Below are 19,568 nucleotides of genomic sequence, written 5' to 3'. Positions count from 1 at the left end.
TTGAATAAGGTGCAGTTATATCTACACATTTTATATTTTAAATACTCTGTATTTTGCCCATTTCTGAGTTATTCTCTTATAGTTCTAAGAAACAAAACCCTTATATTTATGTACAGATAGCATTCCATTAACTGTAGTTACATTTAAGCCTTTTGCAATTAAAGACATTTAATCCCTAATGATAAGAAGAACTCTTTGGAGACCATTAATTTGAAAATTTGTTTACAACTTTTGAATAGGATCTGAGGATGCTGACTTTCAACCCTGACAAAACCACCTCACTTTTTATTTAAATTAAACTTTCATGGACTTAAAATCCAATTTAAATATTCATGACAAATATGCTCCTTATTTCGAGGGAAATGCATACATTAGAAGGCATACTGATTAAACTCAATGTGGTTTTAATGGAAACAGGTAAACACTTGATTAGTGGCCAGTAAAAATCTGTTTTAATTTACATAAAACCTCATCTTCTCTTTGAACCCAAGGTCTAGCTCATTTAACTTCATGTCACTTGACATAAATAATTTCAGTATCCTTATACCATTGCTAGTGACTTTCAGCAGAATCTCATCACATATTCTGACACAAGGTTTATAATTTTGATATTAAAAGAGAAGTTAAATACTAAAGGGTGAAGAAAAAGATACATTTTTTTGATACATATTTAATTTAAAAAATTTTCGTGCTAAACTGTCAGCAATTGTTTTCTTCAAGTTCTTGGTTCCAAAATTTCTCTTGCTTTATCAGCAAGCCTGGTTGAACACATGAGATTTGCAGATAACAGATATCCAGCAATAATGAATTCAATATGTTGCTCTCAGTGAACAATGTCAGCCAGTGAGGAATCCACCTGTGTGTGTGTGAACACAGACAGTGCCAGTCACAGCTGCCATTAATTCACTGCTTGGAGCAGAAATAACCTGACACCCCAAGAAAATGATTTGGCAAGAAGGAAACACTTCAGAGTCATCACTCAAGGCTCCAGCAGAGCAGAGCTGAGTGGGAAAACAGTTTGCTATTGTTGTTTTGATTTGTTTGTTTTTAGACTGAGCATTTGTGCAGTGGCATCTTTCAGTTTAGGACTCTGGACACATCAAACAGAACAATAAGTTTTAGCATCAGCCATCAAATTCTTATTTAATATGTAAGGTTCAAAATTCAGCAATGAGACAAATCTTCCATTTTGTCAGAAATCAATATCTAATTTACTTTAGCGGTATTTCAGCAGCACTGGAAGTCATTACTACAGTGGGTATCGGTGCTAGCTCATTCACAACTTATAACTCAAAAATCTATTTTAAAGACATGTTATACTGTATAAAATATTACACACAAATGAGCTGGAAACAACAGGAATATTTTTCATTAGCAACACTCATCTCAGAAAGATCATCTTTGTCTATGCATTAATTCCACTGCCCTTTGTGCAAATGGATTTAGATCCCTGTGCTCTGGGTCAGTGAAGTACCAAGGCCTGAACAATAAGCCCAAGCCAAAGCTGACCTCTATGAACCTTCCAACTAAATGTTTTATAAATAGTCACTCATTAGCAAAGTATTTTTATATGTATTTATTTATTGGCAAAACGTGTTCACCTTTCTGCATCTAGAAACAGGATAAAGCCACATCCAGCCTAATTAGGGGGTGTGGGATCAAAGACAACACCCTTGGATCCTCCTTGAGCCTGGCCAGGCTTTGGGAGAAAGCTGGCAGGGAAATGAAATTAGAGATTATGTCAGCTGGTTTGTTTAGCAGTGTCAAAGCTGAATCACTGTCACAGCAGAGTGGGGGAACCTCGTGGCCTGCAAAGGTGGAGGCACTGCAGGAGTTCCCAGATACTGCCATGAGTCTCCAGTCCTTGGCTGTGACAGCTGCCCCTAAAACTGATGTCTCTTGGACTTGGATGATGTATCTTCATTGGGTGATGTATCTTTCTCAATCACTGTAGGCATTCTTCTGTAACAATGATTAGCATAGCTCAGCTTATCCCTTTGTAATTCTTTGCTCATGGTTAGGTGCCTTGCTTAGTTCATCCTTTTGTGATTCTTTGCAGTTTTACATCATAGCAAATACCACTGTTCCTTAATTGGTGTCTGTGTCTCTGACCCTACCCACCAGCAAAACAGATAGGGAACACGTACATTTTCCACTCAAAATAAATATTTCTGTTTGTCTCACTGTAGTGGGAAAATTAGGTTTATTACTCAGCAGTTAGAATTCTAAAGATCTAATATTTGTTATGTTTTCTTTTTTCACACATCCTAAAGTAATTTGACTTTCTATTGAACCATAGAAAAATCTGTCAGTAGATTCCAAATAGATTATGAACTACTTAGTAGATTTTTGCTCTTACCTATCACCAGTGATTTCAAAAGTAAACCCCAATAATGCAATCTCAGTTAAAATAAAATAATCTTGACTCTCCAAATTAGTTTTATCAATACCTGGAGAGAAACTTAGAGATTTTCTGTATTTGATGCTTAGATATGTTTTCTCTTGAATATATAAATCCATAACCAGTATAAGCCACAAGGTGACACTTTAGGACTACTGGAAAAAGATTATCATCATGGCAAAAAAAAAATAAAAATTGACACTGGAATGAACTGGGCCAATTATGAAGTACACAGCAAGTGTGAAATTGGTCTAGGTCTTTTCTGAAGAGGATTGATTGCTTGGCTGCAAAGAGGCAGGCAGCCAAGTGCTTATTGACCCAAAAGAAGGAGAAAGGAACTCAGAATTTTTTTAATGAAGGGTCTGCTTTCCTGTTGTCAAAGCCATAAACCAGTTTTATTTATGGAGGTGAAAAGGAAATCAGAACAGTGTGCATAATAACTTGATAGTCTTGCATTTTCAAGGAGAGCACCCCCAAACTTGGCACTCAGAAGTGGCAACATGAAATAAATGTGTGTGGAGCTGGAAATGAACTGTACATTCAGCAAGTCTATAGATCACTGACACTCGTTTCAGCAGCTGCTCTCTAATACTCCACAAGTGAAAGAAACTAAGTGAGAGGGTATCATTTTACCCTCTGGACACTCTGCCACAAGCTACACTATTAATATTGGGCTCTAACAGCAAAATTGTTCTTGGAAAATTCTTATTCAATATTAACCAATCTTTCTAGCCACCAATTCTTAGGAAATCTTTGATATAATTTCATTCAAACCCCAACCCTTCTTTAACTAGTAGTGCCATAAAGATTAAGCACAAAAATATACATATTTCAAAACAAGGAAAGAAAAAACACCTGAGAACACACTTGTGATTCTTCTTCATGTCTTCTCAAGACTTTTATATTGTTTCCTAAAATTATGTTCCTCGAAGATGCCAGCACAGGCAACATTTACACACTTGAAAGAAGGTGCTCTAACAGAGTGCCCCAGGCTCCTCAGCTGAGCAGGAACTTGAGTTCCCCTGTCACTGCTCTGTCAAATGATCCTGGAGCTTGTCTAAGTTGAAAAAGCCAACTCAGGTATCTGACGTAGCTCCTTGAAGAAGAGATTTGCTTTATTTTCCTGTTTGTTTATTGCTTCATTTCTCCTGATTTGATTGTCCTGCTGAGGTAAGTAAAGAGATAAAATAACTCAGGATTTTCTTGGACATTTATTCTACTGTGTTAGAAAGTGCAGTGCAAATTTATCCCAACTATTTTTCCCAAAGTCACAGCACCTGTAAGACAATGGTATGTAAAGGAAAAAGTCAAGACACTGCTTTTTAAAACTCTGAGCATTGATAAAAAAAGCAAAAGTAAACAACAAATTTCTCGGGTATGGATCAAGAACATAGCAACACCATTTGTTCTCTGCCTATCTGACAGAGATTTACAGATCTTACAACTTAAATTTTTTAAAATTTTAATTTTATTGCATTCTTGTTTACTAGGAAAGTTTCCTTTCCCTACTGATTTTACCATTTTCCATTCAAGAGCTACTGATTTTATTTTTCCTCTCATTTTCCTACAGGGAATAGGCTACCATGGCAGACTTTTATTTATTTGTTTACGTACCTTTGCATTATTAATAAACCCTGGGAAGTGGCTTTGTTCCTTAGGCTCCCTCTGCTGGCTCTTCAGCAGCAGAAACACAACAAACGAAAGGTTTTTCACTTCCACTCCCTTTTCATCAGGCTTAAAGCTGGGAAACTGCAGGTGCCAAACTTAGCGTTTCCTCCACAAAGGAAGTGCAGAGGACTTGGAATACTGATGTAATCAGGAGGCTACAGGAACCAGGAGCAGTATAAAATATATACAATATTACTTAGCTAATTCTGTGCTTACTGCCTGCAACACTCAGCTTCAAGCAAGGCTGAGAAATGCATTTCCTTCCACCTTGTGTTCCTACCTGCTTGGAATTTAAGTACCAGTTATGTTATTGCCAGTCATAATTTGTCTTGTTCTCATATTAGGCAAAGCTTTCTCAATTAGGAATATTTCACACCCACCATTTCAAAATGTTACCATAGCGCACAATATATACTTTGAATATTTAGGTCCTCACAAAGACTTTATATGGATTTTGCAGTTTCTCAGATTTGAAATGAGTTGAATACAGCTGTTCACAATTTGAGAGTGCATCTTTAGAGAATAATCACATTTTCAGTTGCTCATCTGCAAGCTTATTTTTACAGCTTGTGGCCAAATCTAACCTATGACCCCTTTTGGACTCTACACCCTACAGTTATCAGAAACATAACTCCCAATATTTTCAAGCATTTCAGTTATTCACATTATTAAAGTTATTAAATATAGGTACTGTCCTACCTTGAAATCTCCAGAAATATTCTCTGTCTGGACTTTAAGTCAGATTCCCTCCAGTTCAGGCACACCTGTTAAATGGGCTCTGAGTGGCCATGAAGTCACAATAGGCTCAATGACAGAGAAGCTCTTCCAAAGACTGAGTTAGAATGTTTTTTTTCTCCCTAGTAATTCCAAAGGCAGCCTGACATGATTTTAGGTATCTCATCATACTGGGCTAATCTTGTTCCACTTATCTGTTTGGCAATGAGGAAATGAGGACTAATATCCTCTCTATTTACTCCCTAGCAGAATGCTGATGTAATTTCAAAAGGACTTTACCTTAACATGTGCTTTGAAATTACATTGTTCTTTTTGCTATGCTGTTTTTTGTTAGTTGCTGGTTCTTCATTGCAATCTCAAAAGGTATAAAATTCCTTGTCTTCATTCTTGTAGGACACTTTTCTTGGTTTAAAAGCAAAGAAAAAAATAAAGAAAAAATTATCTTATTTTCCTTTGAATTCTGCTCCAGCTGTTCCACCAAGACTTCAAGGATATTACTTCCCCCCTGTGCTCCTCCAGGAAAATCTAAGTCTTTTAGAAACAAAATAATATTCTAGAATTTGCAAAGAAAAAAACCAAGAATACCATCTAACATTCCTATTGAGTCACAGTTTCACCACCTGATTTATATTAGATCTGCACCTGCACCGAAAGGATCTGGAATAATTTAAAGCATATTGTTCAAGCCTGATAACTAAGATGTGACAAAAAAGCACCTTCAAGGTCCCTGCAAAAGTCAAGAAGGATTAAACAGACGTATTGATATAAATAGGGATGTATAAGAAGTTAAAATCCATAGGAAATAAAGAATGTTGTTATTTTGGTATTTGATTTATATTTCAGTTATATTTAGGTTCATCAAAAGGACTGCCTGAAGACTTACTCTCTTGAGGAAGAGAAACATTCCAAGTTTGTTTCTGTCCTCAGTAAATAACCTTTTAAGTCTTCTCTAAATATTCTTCCACTCTGGGAATTTCAAGAAATGACAACACCCTCCCCAGCTGCTTTGCTAGAAGGATAAGGAATAGGCAGAGGGTTCACAGTGTTCTTTCCCTGCTGCAGACAGAAATCCCATCTCTCAGCTCTTCTCTGCATCTTTTCCGCTTCTCCTCCAGTGCTACTTATACACTGTAAGCTACTTAGAGGCTAAACTCATCACTTGACCAAAAGCAATGGAAGCTTTCCCATTTATTCAAAAAATGCCTAAAGGTTTAATTGGGATGGCAAACTGGTTCCTTCAAGTGTGACAATCAGGTTTGAGCATCCAGTAAATGGCCTGCTCTTTGTAGTAAACTAATCCTGTTTTCCAACGAGTTTCAGGCAGGTCAGTTTTTCATTCCATGACACTTGCACCTAAGAGGTTCTTATGGACATGCCTGTATTTTGACACAATCACAATACAAAGACATTTTAAAAAATGATAGTCATATTGTACAGATCATCACAGAAGGCAGGGATGCATAGGGAAGAGCAAGACAGCCTCAGCTTCAGGGCCTTCTGACATCAAGAGCTCTGATCTTGCTGCATTGCTTTTTAGAATTCCCACAACCCTGTTTTTAACCACACTAAACAGTTGCTGAAGCCTTTATGAACCATATGTTCAGGATGCTAAATGCTTCACTCTAAGAAAAGCCATAAATTCATTTGCATTTTTCAAAGCTCCTCAATCAGTTCATTCTTCACTATAAATTGTCAAAAGTAAACGTCTCTTTCCAAGAATAATGGTATTTGTGTTTTATTGTACATTTCATGCTGATGCACAGCCTTGCATCACTTGAAACACTGGGCTTATGAGCACCTCGTGGTTTACTCTGGGCTGGAATCATGAATGGTGGCTTAAGGCAAGCCCAGATCAATGGATATATAGTTCTTTGTACTTCCACTAAAGCCTCCCTCTGTCATAATGTGTAAATGTCATTTTTTTTGTCCAGCTGAAACTCAATACTGAATTTCTTCCTTAAAAAAAAAAAAAAAAAAATTAGCCCTGTTTCACTGTTGTATTTAGACACAATGATAAGGGATATTGTTCCAAACTAAAAAATTTGGAGTATTTGGCTTATCAGGATACTTATAACCATGTCCATAAGCATGGTGAATATTCCTCAGCATCTCACACTATTTCAAAAGTAGCACATGCAGTTTAAGAGCCATTGCCTCTTTCACTTCATTTATATTTTTTATTTATGTTGTATGCTCCTTTTCCATTTCTCCTGTAAACTCCTCAGACTAGGTGTGCAATCTTTTAATCCATCTGTACAGTGCCCAGCACGCTGCAGATTAGTGCCTAAAGTAACAGTAATGATGATTTCCAGTGGTTGCCATCTATCAGAAACCGTTTTAAGGCTTCCAGCAGAGGTCACAATTGCTCAGCAGTTCCAGGGACTGCTTTTCTGTACAGAAAACTAATTTCTGAAATCAAGGCTAGAAGATTTTGCTGCATAGCTGAGACTTTGCTGCAACCAAACGTGCATTAGATTATTTATTGGTAAGGAAAAAAAGATGTATCTAATTAATAATTGCCTCATATGTTGGGAAGCTAATGAAGTAGCTTTGGTCTCTTAGAAAAATAATTTGCCATAAAAGATGAAGTCTCTGAACTAAAGCAAACCATTTAATAGACAACCCGCATATCACAGTAATTTGCTTATGAAAAGGACACTTGTATTAGAGAGGATGGCTTTCATTTATGAAAAGTTAAGGGTTTCACTACTGACAATAAAAAACTACTTCTAGTTTAAACTCTGGATTTTCATATTTGCTACCAGCATTTTCTGGATTCCTCTGTTATATCATAGGCCTGCTTTCATTTATACAAAGTGAAATTATTCTCACTATTACAGGAAGGAAACAAATTATTTCTGCAGTAGAAAGAAAGAAAGGCCCCCAAAATTACAAAGTGAAATCATGAAGAAAATGGCACCAGGCTTTTTTTAGAGTTGAAAAACCAAACCAAAACAGTACAGACAAGGGGATTCTAGCTGAGTCAGTGAAGTGTTGGGGTAAAGCAAGATCAGAAAGAAAAACGTCTGCTTAAAGAGCAACAAGGGGTAAAATGGGGATTTAAAATTAAGGACAAAGAAAAGTGAAGTAACCTGAATTGAACTGATAGCACAGTAAGTCATACAGATCACAAAATATTTTCCTGACACCTGATTCTTCACCTTGGTCAAGGCTGCTGCTCACCAAAGATTTACTCATTCATGCAGCTTTTGTGTCCACAGAGACTCTGCTGTGATTTTTCCCCTCCATTATCTGACCCCCTTCCTGACCATCATTTCTCCTTTCTGTCCTCCTGCCTTTCTCTTCTGGATAACTCCCACCCCCAATAGTTTCCACTCCAATTTACCCAGTGGCTTTGAATTTCCCATCTCATCCTCTTCTGTTTTTAACAATCTGTTCAGTCATTGAAGCAAGTTTTTAATTTTAATTATGCATAATTCTAAAGAAAACAACAATGTGGATATTTCTGTGTGTGACAGTCCCCATTACAGAAGCAGAAGTCAGAAAAAGAGTGGGATCCAGTTCTTGAGGAAAAGGTCACTAAAAAGTAATGAGACCTATGGAAGCTTCAAAAAAATCCTGCCTCCCTGCATTTGATTTTCAAACCAGTTAAAGAATTTGAGTGAATGAAATGTGTAGAATAGATAGGCAATGGAATTCCTATCACCAAAGTTAATTCTTTTCTTCATGTCACCACCAAAAGGCAAGCTTCAGTTTTAATCCTGACCAGCAACAAAGCGTTGTTTTTTGTTTTTTGTTTTCTTTTACAATTGCAAGGATGAGGAATAATTACGTGCATATCTGCCACAGCAAATGTAAAGTATCTGCCAAGCTCTTTTTGATATTACAGTACATTGGGGAAAAATAGTCTAGCCACATTTTATTATGCATTTATTTATCAGGAATCTGTCATGCACACCTACCCTACCAGATTGCAGACTTGAAAGGTAAGAACAAAGCCTGTTTGTTTTGGGTAAAGTAATCTGCAGAATGACTCTACTGCTGTACTTAGCAAATAACTTGCATCCTCTGCAAGGGCAAGAAGGAAAAACAAACCATCAGCTCTGAGAGAATGAGATTTATTCATCATTTTAAAGTTTCTTGAATGAAGTTTACAAAGTGATTCAATCTACTATTATTCATTCAGTCCTCTCCCAAGGACTATCAGATATAATAAACTGCATAAAACTGTTTGAATTTTCCTTCCTTTTCCTTTATGGGTTGCTGTTTAAAATATGTACAGAAACTTCACTTTTTTTTTGGTATTAATTCAATGAAAACAGAGGTGAGCCCAAATCAAACTAACTACACTAACAGCTTCCTGAATCTATAAAATACTATTAAAAAGTTTGAGGAAAAAATACTGAAAACCACCCTGGGATGGTTTTGCTCACGGACCGGTGTCTAATCACAATTTTCAGGAGAGTTCTTATGGAACTGGATACTGAATGTAACAGAACAGGTGAAAGGCATCAAGTTCTGAACACCTCTATTCATTTGTACTTACGTGTTTATTTTATAGAGGGCCTTATATCCATCTTGGAAAACTTCTACCATATCAAGCCCCCTACACTGATGACCCTAATCTTTTCTTGATAGATGAACCAGAAAATCAGCAAAAACTTCTTTGGAGCTGATGATGAATGTTCTTGTACAGATCATAAATGGAAATCTTCATACCCGCCCTAAAAGCAACACAGGACTTGGAAGAAAACATTTCTACCACAAAGTCTCTTTGGCTACTTCAAGAGCAACAGCATACCCAACAAAATCCGAATTACTACTTGCTAGAGTTATTTTACATAATAATAGAAAAAATATTGGTTTTTGTTGCAGAGTTTCTTAGAGAGCGAGGACATGATTTATATTTGGATTGAGGGTTGAGATTTATTTATATATATTTATTAATTGCAGACTGAGCCCTGTGGCCTGCAAGGGCTGAGGACCCCTGGGAATCTGATGTAAGGCAAGCTGCAGATCTCTGGTGCAGTAAAAATTCCAGTTAAGGTGTCCCAGGGAATAATGGGTTTCTAAATGTAGTATTGTAACACTGACAATTCAGCCACCTTAAGACTAAGATAAATAAGGCTTGTTTGCATTCTTTGTATGTCCTGTCATGGTAAGCTATACTGTGAATCTGTATAACCTGCTGTTGGGAAACAAACAGAGAATGTCATGGGAGCTGAGTTGGTTAGAATGTGTTGTTGCTCTCTGTCCGACCCTCCTATTATTTAGAGTCTCAGCTACAGTTTTTCTTTGAATACTATCCTAATGTTAACTTCAAATGTTAATGTCTCAGCACGTTCATACCTATCACACAGGAGTCTTCACGAGGATGTTCTCTGGTTCTGACCAGAGAATGATGTATAAAAATAGAATTTTGACAAGAACTCACATCTCCCTTGAGTTCTCTCTCTCCTTGTTGCTGCCCCCAGAAGTGCTGCCTAACAGCTCTCCAGGCACTTGTTTCCAAGCACAGAGTAGCCTCAGGCATGAAATGCCTCAGAAGGAAGTTCTTAGCCTTCAGTACAAAGCTGGTTTGTGGAGGTGTGGGCCTGTACATCTGTTACCCTAGAAAAAGATAAATTCTGCTTTTTTTTTTTGCAAGTGCAAGGTTCTATCTGTGATGCAAGACCCAGGAAGAGTGGTAATAATAACAGAACCAGATGGGAATGAGATTCCTCACACACTCCCCACTGACAGAATACACCCACACCAGGTGAATGGGATGAGGGATTCTAGCCCAGCCTCTGGGAAGCTGCATCCCATAGAATCCAATTCTGGTCATGTTGAAAAAGCTGTAATGTGGATTCTCAAATTCAAGCAAGGAAAGACTGCTCCATTTAGGAATATCAGCAGTAGAGTGAGAGGAAATGACTGCACATTCACACACTGAGTAATTCAGTGACCATTAGACACACAGATTTTGATTCAAAAAACAATGTAAGAAAGTGCATAGATAGAATATGGGTGCTGCTTATTTCTAAAGCTTAGAAGGAGAAATCTTGCTCTCAGGTGACTCCAGGCATTGCTGGCCCCATTATTTTGAGCTGCTAAACAAAACCCAGCTGAGAGAATGCAAGATCTCAGCAGAAGGAAACTCTAAAACAAAAATCAGATGGAGAAGAAGAAAGAATAAACAAGTGCCTGCAGCAGTCTGGGCACAGACTAAAGGAAATGTTACTAACATGACAGATCATTCTGCAGTGGCTGTTCTCAGCAGCACACACCCCACAGAGGATGCTCATTCCCAACTACCACAGGGTAGTGCATGGTCCTGTAGGATGAGAGATGGCAGAAGGACACCTAAAGCTCACTGTGCACCAGGCATGGACAGCAGAGCATGCAAATTCTTGGCACATTTTCTCCACAGAGCATGCTAGTAACATAATATGGGATGCATCATGGAGCTTTTAACAGCCTGAGACCAATCACCAGTGCTGAGATGCCTTAACCTTGGGCAGAGCTTAACCTTCAGAGCAGAAAATCTGATGGAAGGCAAGCTGCAGGCTGTTCTCCTGCCCAGGGGAAGGTGAGTAACACTGACACTGCCCGAGAGTCAGCTGTGCAGGAGCACCACCAGTGTGGTTTTCCTGGAGCAGTGGGGCTGTGAAGGGAAATGTTCCCTGGGGAGTGAGGCAGCACCCACAGGGACTGCCTGGGAGTGGGGGCCCTCACCCCTCTCTCTGCCTCTGGTGAGGGATTGTTTTTCTGCTGGATATCCCGAGGTGTGGCAATGTATCTGTATAACAGGCCATTCTGATGCACCAGCCAAACTGGTTGTGAGTAATATTATCAAACCACTTGCAGTTTTGTTATTAGAACTCTCAGGAATTCATCGAGGTTACTGAGAACAGGATCAAAAATAAGAAGAGAGCCTGAGAAAATGTCTGCAAAAACTGTAAACCTTAGATAGGAGAAACCCAATGTGAGGATGGACGCTTGACCAATTGGATGTCCTGGAGGATGTGTGCCTGTCTCATGAAGAAGCATCTTGGCCAGCTGTCCTGGGTTGTAGTTTAGGATGTATTCTGTCACCATCTTCTGTTCATGGCCCATCAATGCCTTGCCATGACTCACAGATGACTCCCTCTGGGAGTTATCTCTCTTTAATGGGCCATCAAGGACCCACTGCATGACTCATCATCCCATTGGGAGATGCTCTGCCCAGGGGGAGGAGCCAAGCATTCTCATCTGGATATAAGCTGGGATTTGGGACAGTAGAAGCAGCCCTCACCCACTGGATTCCCAGAGGACCAGAGCTACCAGACCTTTCTATGGGATCACTGCTTCAGGAAGACTACCTCGTCTGGACTGCTTCCATCACCCTGGTCAGGCTGTATTCTGACTCTGTCAGTGGTCTTTTTGTATTATTGCATTTATTTTATTTTATTTTATTTTATTTTATTTTATTTTATTTTATTTTATTTTATTTTATTTTATTTTATTTTCCTTTACTTCTCATTAAATTGTATTTCTGACTTGGAGCCTCTCACTCGGTTTGTTTTCAAACCACAACACCAACCCAGAAATGTGTGCCCACCTGGACATAGACCTAGAATCTCTATCTGGCATGTAATGTGAACAATAAATGGTTTCTGTTGGAATCATATTGGTTCTGTTATTCCATGGTTATTTCACCCCTGCACTGAGGGATTCTTCAGCCCTTTGGCTGGAACAGGCTGGACCTGCTGGCTGCTCTTGACTGGGAGGTGTTTGTGTGTGTGTGTGTGAGAGGAGGGCCATCCTTCCTGTCCCTGCAGTAACTGTATCCTGGGCACAGCCAGCCGGGAACCCGGGAATTCACTGGAGCATCATCCTCCATACACCTTGTTTGTGAGTCTTGGCCGTTGAATTTGTTTGTGGATTAAAGTTTGTCCGAGTTTGTTATCTGTGTGAAGGTGTTTTCCTGTACCTCCAGGACATCAGTACATAGTTCATGTAGAGGATGAAAAACTCCCTGTTTGTTTATGCTCTTTTGGCCTGAGAAACCATTCTGACCGTGTAACATTCAGGGGCAGCAAGTAGTACTGAGTAATCTCTCTGGCAGTCTAGCTAGCCATGATTACCCTAACTGACTACCCTGCTGTCTGAAAACATCTATTATTGGAACTCAGATGGAACTGAGGAGCTTATTTCTCATAAAGGATTAGAACTGCAAGTGCATTTGCAAGTGTATGTTTGTGAGACAGGCTAAAAAAGCCTTGCTACTCATTGAAAACAGAGGAACACAGCTGAGTGGAGGAAAAGGGATCATTTCTTCCAGTGCTAAAACCCATATTCCTTTTGGCTTTTTCAAACAGTGACACCTAGTTTGATTTTTTAATTAAAAAGGAAAAAGTCCATTCAAAACAGGAGAGAAATCATAGTCATTCAAGACCAATATGTTGAACACTTGCTTCTAATTTTCACCTTCAGTTTAACATTCATTATCAATTATGGTGAATATAGTTGAGTGATTATACTCTGAAACCAAATTGCCAAATCCTGCCCATTTCTTATGGCCAGAACTGGAGGCAAGATGAGGAGTTGAAGCACCAAACCCTGAATGTTTATTATGTTTGAATAAATTCTTGTGCAGTGATGTCAATACACGTAAAACTTGAAAAATTTTGGAAAAAAGAGAAGTTGGTAAATGTGTATGTACATTTGCCTGTGTGTCTCTCTCCACACAGAAGGTATTCAGACAGAGCAAGTCCCTCAGAGATGTGTGAAGTGTCCCACACAAAGCTCTGTGCTCAGCTGTCAGCCCAGCCCCACCATTTCAATCCGATTGCTGCAGCCCTGGGCTGTGACCATCAGCTGACAGAACTGAACATCAGCTGCTCACACAAGGAGCTGAAGAGGTGAGGGCAGTTCTCTCTCTGTATGCTCGTTCAGTTATGTGTCTGCCAAGGCTCTTTTTTGAGCTTCATTTCTTCTATTTAATCTGCCCTATTAAGGTTGAAATTGAGATCACCATCCAGATCAAGACAGGTAAAAAAAGGGAGAGCTGTAAGCATTACATGTAAAACTAATTTTTCAGATACACAGACAAGAGAGAAAACTGAATCATTGCCTGTCTAGGTAATGCATACTTATTTTAAGTTCACAGGAGGATTTTGGAACAGCATTTGTTTTAGTAGTGCCAAAAGTATGGATGAGCAAATTCTGAAACAAGTACATTCTTAGTAACAAATCTGCAATGAAGAGACACCTCAGTTCTGCAGAATCCAGTAAAGTGGAATGACTTACTAAAAAAATCCCTTTTAAAAGCTGACTCTAGAGCAAAAATATTATTTCAGTTAAAAAAACCAAAAAACCAAAAAACCAAAAAACCAAAAAAAAACCACAAAAAAAACCAAAACTTAAACGGACAGTTACTTATTATTTCCACCCCCCATATCATGCCACAATTCTCTGTTGAAGAAAATATCTACCTGTCTCAAGGTACTTATCCATCAGGCTGGAAAACCCTGATAATCTCTTCATATGAGGAAAGCTGAAGACTGTATGTGTAGCAATGGGTATCACAGCAGGGTATAAAGGTAGATTGGTCTAGCTGGAGCAAGGCATGGAACTAATGGAAATACTGCTGTGCAAAAAAATTAGCTTTATTAGACTGAAATTTGAAGAATATGTAAGCAATAAAAGCATTTGAGTTGTTCTTCCCAAGTGTCTTCTTTATACTGTGGCCAAACAAAAAAAAAGCTTCCATTTTAGAGGCAGCTTCTTATTTTTTAACTGCATCAAAAGATAAAAATACAAAGAAAGAAAAAAATTTTATAAACAAACATTGCAAACATGACATCACATAATGGAAGAAGTTTTATTAATTTGAAGGGTATAAGCTTAAAAGCAAGAGGAAGCTTTTAAAAGCTTCATTTAAAATATATATTTAGAATACTTCAGTAATAATTTGAAGGGCCTCATTAAGCCCCACTGTCTCAGCACTGAGTACTGAGCAAGCCAAATTATTAAAATACTCAAAGCCTCTGAGTAGGACTGAGCAATCCAACAAAGCACATGGACAGAAGAGAATGTTGAGGGCCAAAATAGTCAAAATTATTCCAATTACCAATTCAAGGGCAACTCGAAGTCTGCTGTGGAGAAATGTGGGCTCTTGATTTTCAGGGTGAGTATTCCAAGACTTGTAGCCCTAGTTTTGTGCCTGAGGTGTTTTGGTTTTCTGAATTTCTTTTCCCAGGGAATTTTCTGTAAACAAGACAAATGTTTTTGTAAATTGTACTTTGTTTTAATTCCTTTTCCTACGAGGGACTTCTTGATGTCCCTCTGCTCTGACCAATGGGAGTGAAGAGGTTTATCTTTATTTCACCAATCAGATTGGTCTGTGTAAAATAATATAAAAGGGAGACACATCCCAAAAATAAAGGAGTAATTTTCAGCCTTCTGAAGTTGGAGTCTGTGTTGTTGTGGTGTACAACAGCATCATTTACTAATTCAAAAGGTGGAACCCTCTTTCTGGCATAGCTGGATATGGCCACATTCCTAATTCCCCAAAACCTCTCCCACAGCTAAAGAACTTTTCAGTAGCTCAACTAGTGTGGGAAGAAGAAAACTAATTTTTATAATATATTAACTAATATGAACTAAGATGTTAACTAATATGTAACTAATATTAATATTAACTAATATATTTAAAAAAAAACTCCAACAAAAAACCTACTTTGAATATCTGCAACGTTGCAGAATATTTGCACCATCCTGCTCCCCAGCTAATTTTGTTGCTTACACTGTTTTTGTACATCTTTTAGCCAGGAGATGTACACCTGTATATCCATTTAATGTGCCAGAGCTCCCAGCTAACTGTTGGAGAAAGCCAGTTAATGAAAAAAGTTGAATAACAAAAAAAAAGGCAGGAAATTATGTGGGGGTTTTGTGTTTTGGTTTTTAGTTGGTTAGGTTTTTTTTTGGTTGTTGTTGTTATGGGGTTTTTTTTATAAAGTAGGAGGAATGGACAGATTAGAGACCAAAATCTTTACAATGCTGGTTTTCATTTCATACCTGCAGTGATTTTGATGTCCATACCTGGACATTTGCTGTGTCCAAATTTATTTTTGCAATGGCGTTGTTGCACTTGAACTGCTTTCTTTGTCTTGAAGTCCTTTAGACTTGAAAGACCTCTTTTTTTTTAACCTCAGACAGTCTGCAAATTACAATTAAAATTACAGCTATTGTTAAAATTGCAGATTCCAGCTGCACAGGTTTTTAAAATTACACTTCAGCAGACTGTATTTAGAAGAAAAGTCTTTTCAAAAATGTAGATTTTTTTAAAATGCACTGCAATGTAATTGCTGTCTTTCTAAAGCTAAACCATCAATACAACTTCGAAGAAAATAATCCAGGGATTTAAGTGCTTTTAGACTGCATATAGATAATAAAAGAATGAACAGATAAATAAACTACTAGCCTTGTACACGAGTTACCTGATGCAGAAATACTGATTCAAATAAACAATTCACTGAATTCAAAGAGTTTTTTGGGGGGAAAGTAGTACTCTTTATAATAACAAGGGGCTAGAGATTCCTACAGCTTATAAATGCCATTTTGCCAACATTAGCATGCCACTATCACAGACTTTAATGAAGTCCACCTGCAGCAAAGCTGAATTAATGCTTTATGAAAGTGCTGTATGCCCATATTTTTCTTTAATGTCCAATTTTGTAATACTGGAGTGTTACCTATATTGTTACTATAGGTAATATTATGCAAATAAATATAAAAACTCAATGTGGAAATGAACAAGTTGTAATAGGTTTTTTTTTAAAATTAATATTTCAGTAAAATGAAGTAAGTTTCAAATGAAAATAACAAAATAAAATGCTGATGTTTGGATTAGTTTTATAATTGGGCTTTAAGGCAAATATTGCAATTATTGTTCCAACCACATGCTGTGTTTTCTGGTGAAAAACTTCCCATCTTAAATATCCTTATTTAAAAATCAATTCTTCTCATTGCCTCAAACAAGGGAGGAAATTGATCTATATTAAAATCTATGCTCAAAATGCCTTCTTGCTAATATTTTTTCTTCTCTACTGGAAATAGTAACTTTCTATTTAACTAGTAAGGGAAATTTAGATTTTGCTTTAAAAAAAAACCCCAAACTGTCAACTAAAATTCTTCTTCTCAATTACCCCAGAAAACACAACTATAAAGTGAAAAGCAGACTTTTAAAAATGGGCATTTTTGAAATCCCTGAGTTGCAGAAGTGGAAATGATAATTGCTATCACAGGATAGTGAATAAACAAAAGCAATTTGCAATTAATTAATTGGAAATAATCTACAATATTGCTGTTGCCATGATTCTTTATTCTTGAGTAATTTTTGTAAGCAGAACAATGGAAAGCTGTACAAAGGCTGCACAGGAAATGTGGCTCCAGCTACAATCTGAGCTCTCAAGCACAGACAAATCTTTTAAACATAGGTTCAGAGACTGACTATTTAATGTCAATATACTTCTTAAAATTTCTACTATTGCATGAAATGGTAGGGCAACAAAACTGAAAATTAGCTGGGTATTCCTGGAACTATATTGCTTTTTCCATCACTGCACAAACTCCTCTTTTAATAAAACAAGGATTTTAGCTAAAAGTTCAGAGTGTGATATGAACTACCTCAAACTTCAGAGCTGTTCAAATCTACTCTATTTTTAAAAACTATGAGAAAAATAATAAATCTATGAAGTCTATGAAAACCTAATGCAGTACTCCTGACTAACTCTGCAAGATTCCAATGAGATCTAGAGACAAAACTAAAAAATCACATAATAAATGTTTGTTGTTTGTAGTGGATCACAAATTAGAATAATTTCCCTGGCAATCCCTTTAGTTTTCTTTCAGGAAAGATTGCAACGTTTTGTTTGCTCTTAATTTAAAATGCAATCTGTTGATTGCTATCACATGAACAATTCCTTCCATACATTATGAAAAAAAACCCCCTAAAATCCAAGCCCCAAAACAGTGTCTTCAGTAAGTCAAAGGTGTAAAAAAAGGTGTAAAAAAAGTCAAAGAATCACACAAACCCATCATATATTATAACTAACTGCAGATAATATATTGACAAAATTAGCGTATATAGAATTTGTTCTACTTTTTATGGGGAATTTTGTTCGGGGGAGTTGGATCATGCGTAAAAAGGGAGCAATAAGTTCCGGTAAAGCAGGTTTAGGAACTAGTTTTCACTGCAGAAATTCAGAACACCACCTGCCCCATCACGGAGCTCAGAACAGACTCTGTCACTCACAGCCGCCTTCCTTCACATCTCCCTCACAGCTCAAGGTCCTGGCCACGCCCCAAGCCCCGCCCACCCGCTCGAGGCCCCGCCCACCCCGCTCGAGGCCCCGCCCACCCGCCCCAGGCCCCGCCAATCCGGGCCCGCCTTTCTCCACTCTGTCCAATCACAGCCGCCCTTTCAACGGCCCGCGTGCCCGCCAAGCTCCGCGCGCTCAGCCCGGCCCCTCAGCCCGGCTCTCCTGAGGCCGCGCTCCCGCAGTCCCGGCAGCTGCTGTCGGGGCCAGGGACGGGCCCGTGGGGACTCCCGTTACCGCCGCGGCCGGGAGCTCTCCCTGCGGAAGGAGCGGGCGGCGCGGAGTGAGCGGGGCCTGAGGAGACAGCGAGGTTCGGGGGCGGGAACGGGCGGGCCGCGATTGGCGGGGCCGGGCTGTGCCTCAGGCTGGGATTGGCCGGCCCGGCGGGGCGGGGCGGGGCTGGCCGTGCCGTGGGCTTTAAATACCGTGCCCGGGTGGGCGCTGCCGGCAGTGCGGCGGGTGATGGCGGCGGTATGTGGTGTATCTGTTCGGGGCCTGGGGCACCCCTCAGCCCGTGCTGAGGCCTCGGGCGGCACTGTCCCGGGGTGATAGTCCCGGCCCTGCCTCCGGGGGCAGCGGCCCTGAGCCCGCTGCTGCACCCTGCAGCACCCTGCAGCGGCGGGGCCGGAGGCTGGTGCGGGGCCTGCAGGGGTGGCGGGAGGCTCCTGGGTGAGAGGCTGCGATGTGTCCCCCTCGGGGGCTCCGGAGGTTAAAGTAATATCAAAAATAACGGTAACAAAACCTTTTCGCTTTATTATTACTTTGTTCTACTTTTATTTTCTACTACTACTACCACCTTATCGTGTTATTTTATTGTTCTAGTTATTATTCTAATAATGTATTATACTGTGGCTTTAGACTTCATTTGCCACCAAAGCAGGCCCCCTTGGGGATGGGTGTAGCAGCTTGTAGAGATCTTTAGCTGCTGGACTGTGACTGCTTTATGCCCTTGTCAACACCGAGGTGCAGTGAGGACCAGGAGCAGCTTTTCGCTGGAGGCAGTGGGAAGCTGGGAAGCTGGAGCTCGGGTTAGCAGAGTGGCAGAGACACAAAGCTGGTAAAACTGGGGACAAAACTGTTTTGGGATTGGCATGGGGAGTGTAGGGCTCGGATAAAGATGTTGGGGTGAGAGCTGAAACGTTGCTGAGCAGGAGCCTTCCAGAAGATCCTTCACTGACAGGCAGACACCTTTTCACCTGGTGGGAAGAGCTGGAGCTAAAACATCAGAACTGGCAGTGAATAACCTTGTGGGGCTTGAGCTGAAATCACTGTAGGGCTGAGATAAGGCCTGTGGGATTGGAGCTGAAATCACTGTAGGACTGGGATGGTGATGGATCTGCTGTAGGAATGGAGCTAAACCATCCCCAGTGCTGCTGCAGCCAAAATGCGTATCCTGCCCTGAGAACTTGGAGCAGCTTCAGCCAACAGTGGGGGGATGATGCAGAGCTGGAGCTGAA

The 19,568-nt window shown here is 39.4% G+C and overlaps 2 protein-coding genes and 1 long non-coding RNA gene across 5 annotated transcripts in view; 1 reads left to right on the top strand and 2 right to left on the bottom strand.

The window, feature by feature from the left end:
• Positions 1–19,568, bottom strand: part of LOC136370588 (uncharacterized) — an 87,199-nt gene that overhangs the window by 3,988 nt on the left and 63,643 nt on the right. The window lies entirely within an intron of this gene.
• The window catches only part of LOC136370587 (leucine-rich repeat and calponin homology domain-containing protein 2-like), a 91,932-nt gene that overhangs the window by 8,768 nt on the left and 63,596 nt on the right, over positions 1–19,568 (top strand). The gene's annotated exons all lie outside the window — the stretch shown is intronic.
• LOC136370359 (leucine-rich repeat and calponin homology domain-containing protein 2-like) overlaps positions 18,345–19,568 on the bottom strand; it is a 35,302-nt gene continuing 34,078 nt past the window's right edge. The window contains 1 exon segment of the mRNA XM_066333722.1: positions 18,345–18,811. Within this exon segment, the coding sequence (XP_066189819.1) occupies positions 18,345–18,811 (467 nt within the window).

This window comes from Sylvia atricapilla, chromosome 21 (genome assembly GCF_009819655.1).
Source record: "Sylvia atricapilla isolate bSylAtr1 chromosome 21, bSylAtr1.pri, whole genome shotgun sequence".
Lineage (NCBI taxonomy): Eukaryota > Metazoa > Chordata > Aves > Passeriformes > Sylviidae > Sylvia > Sylvia atricapilla.
This window is presented reverse-complemented; position numbering and strand designations above follow the sequence as displayed.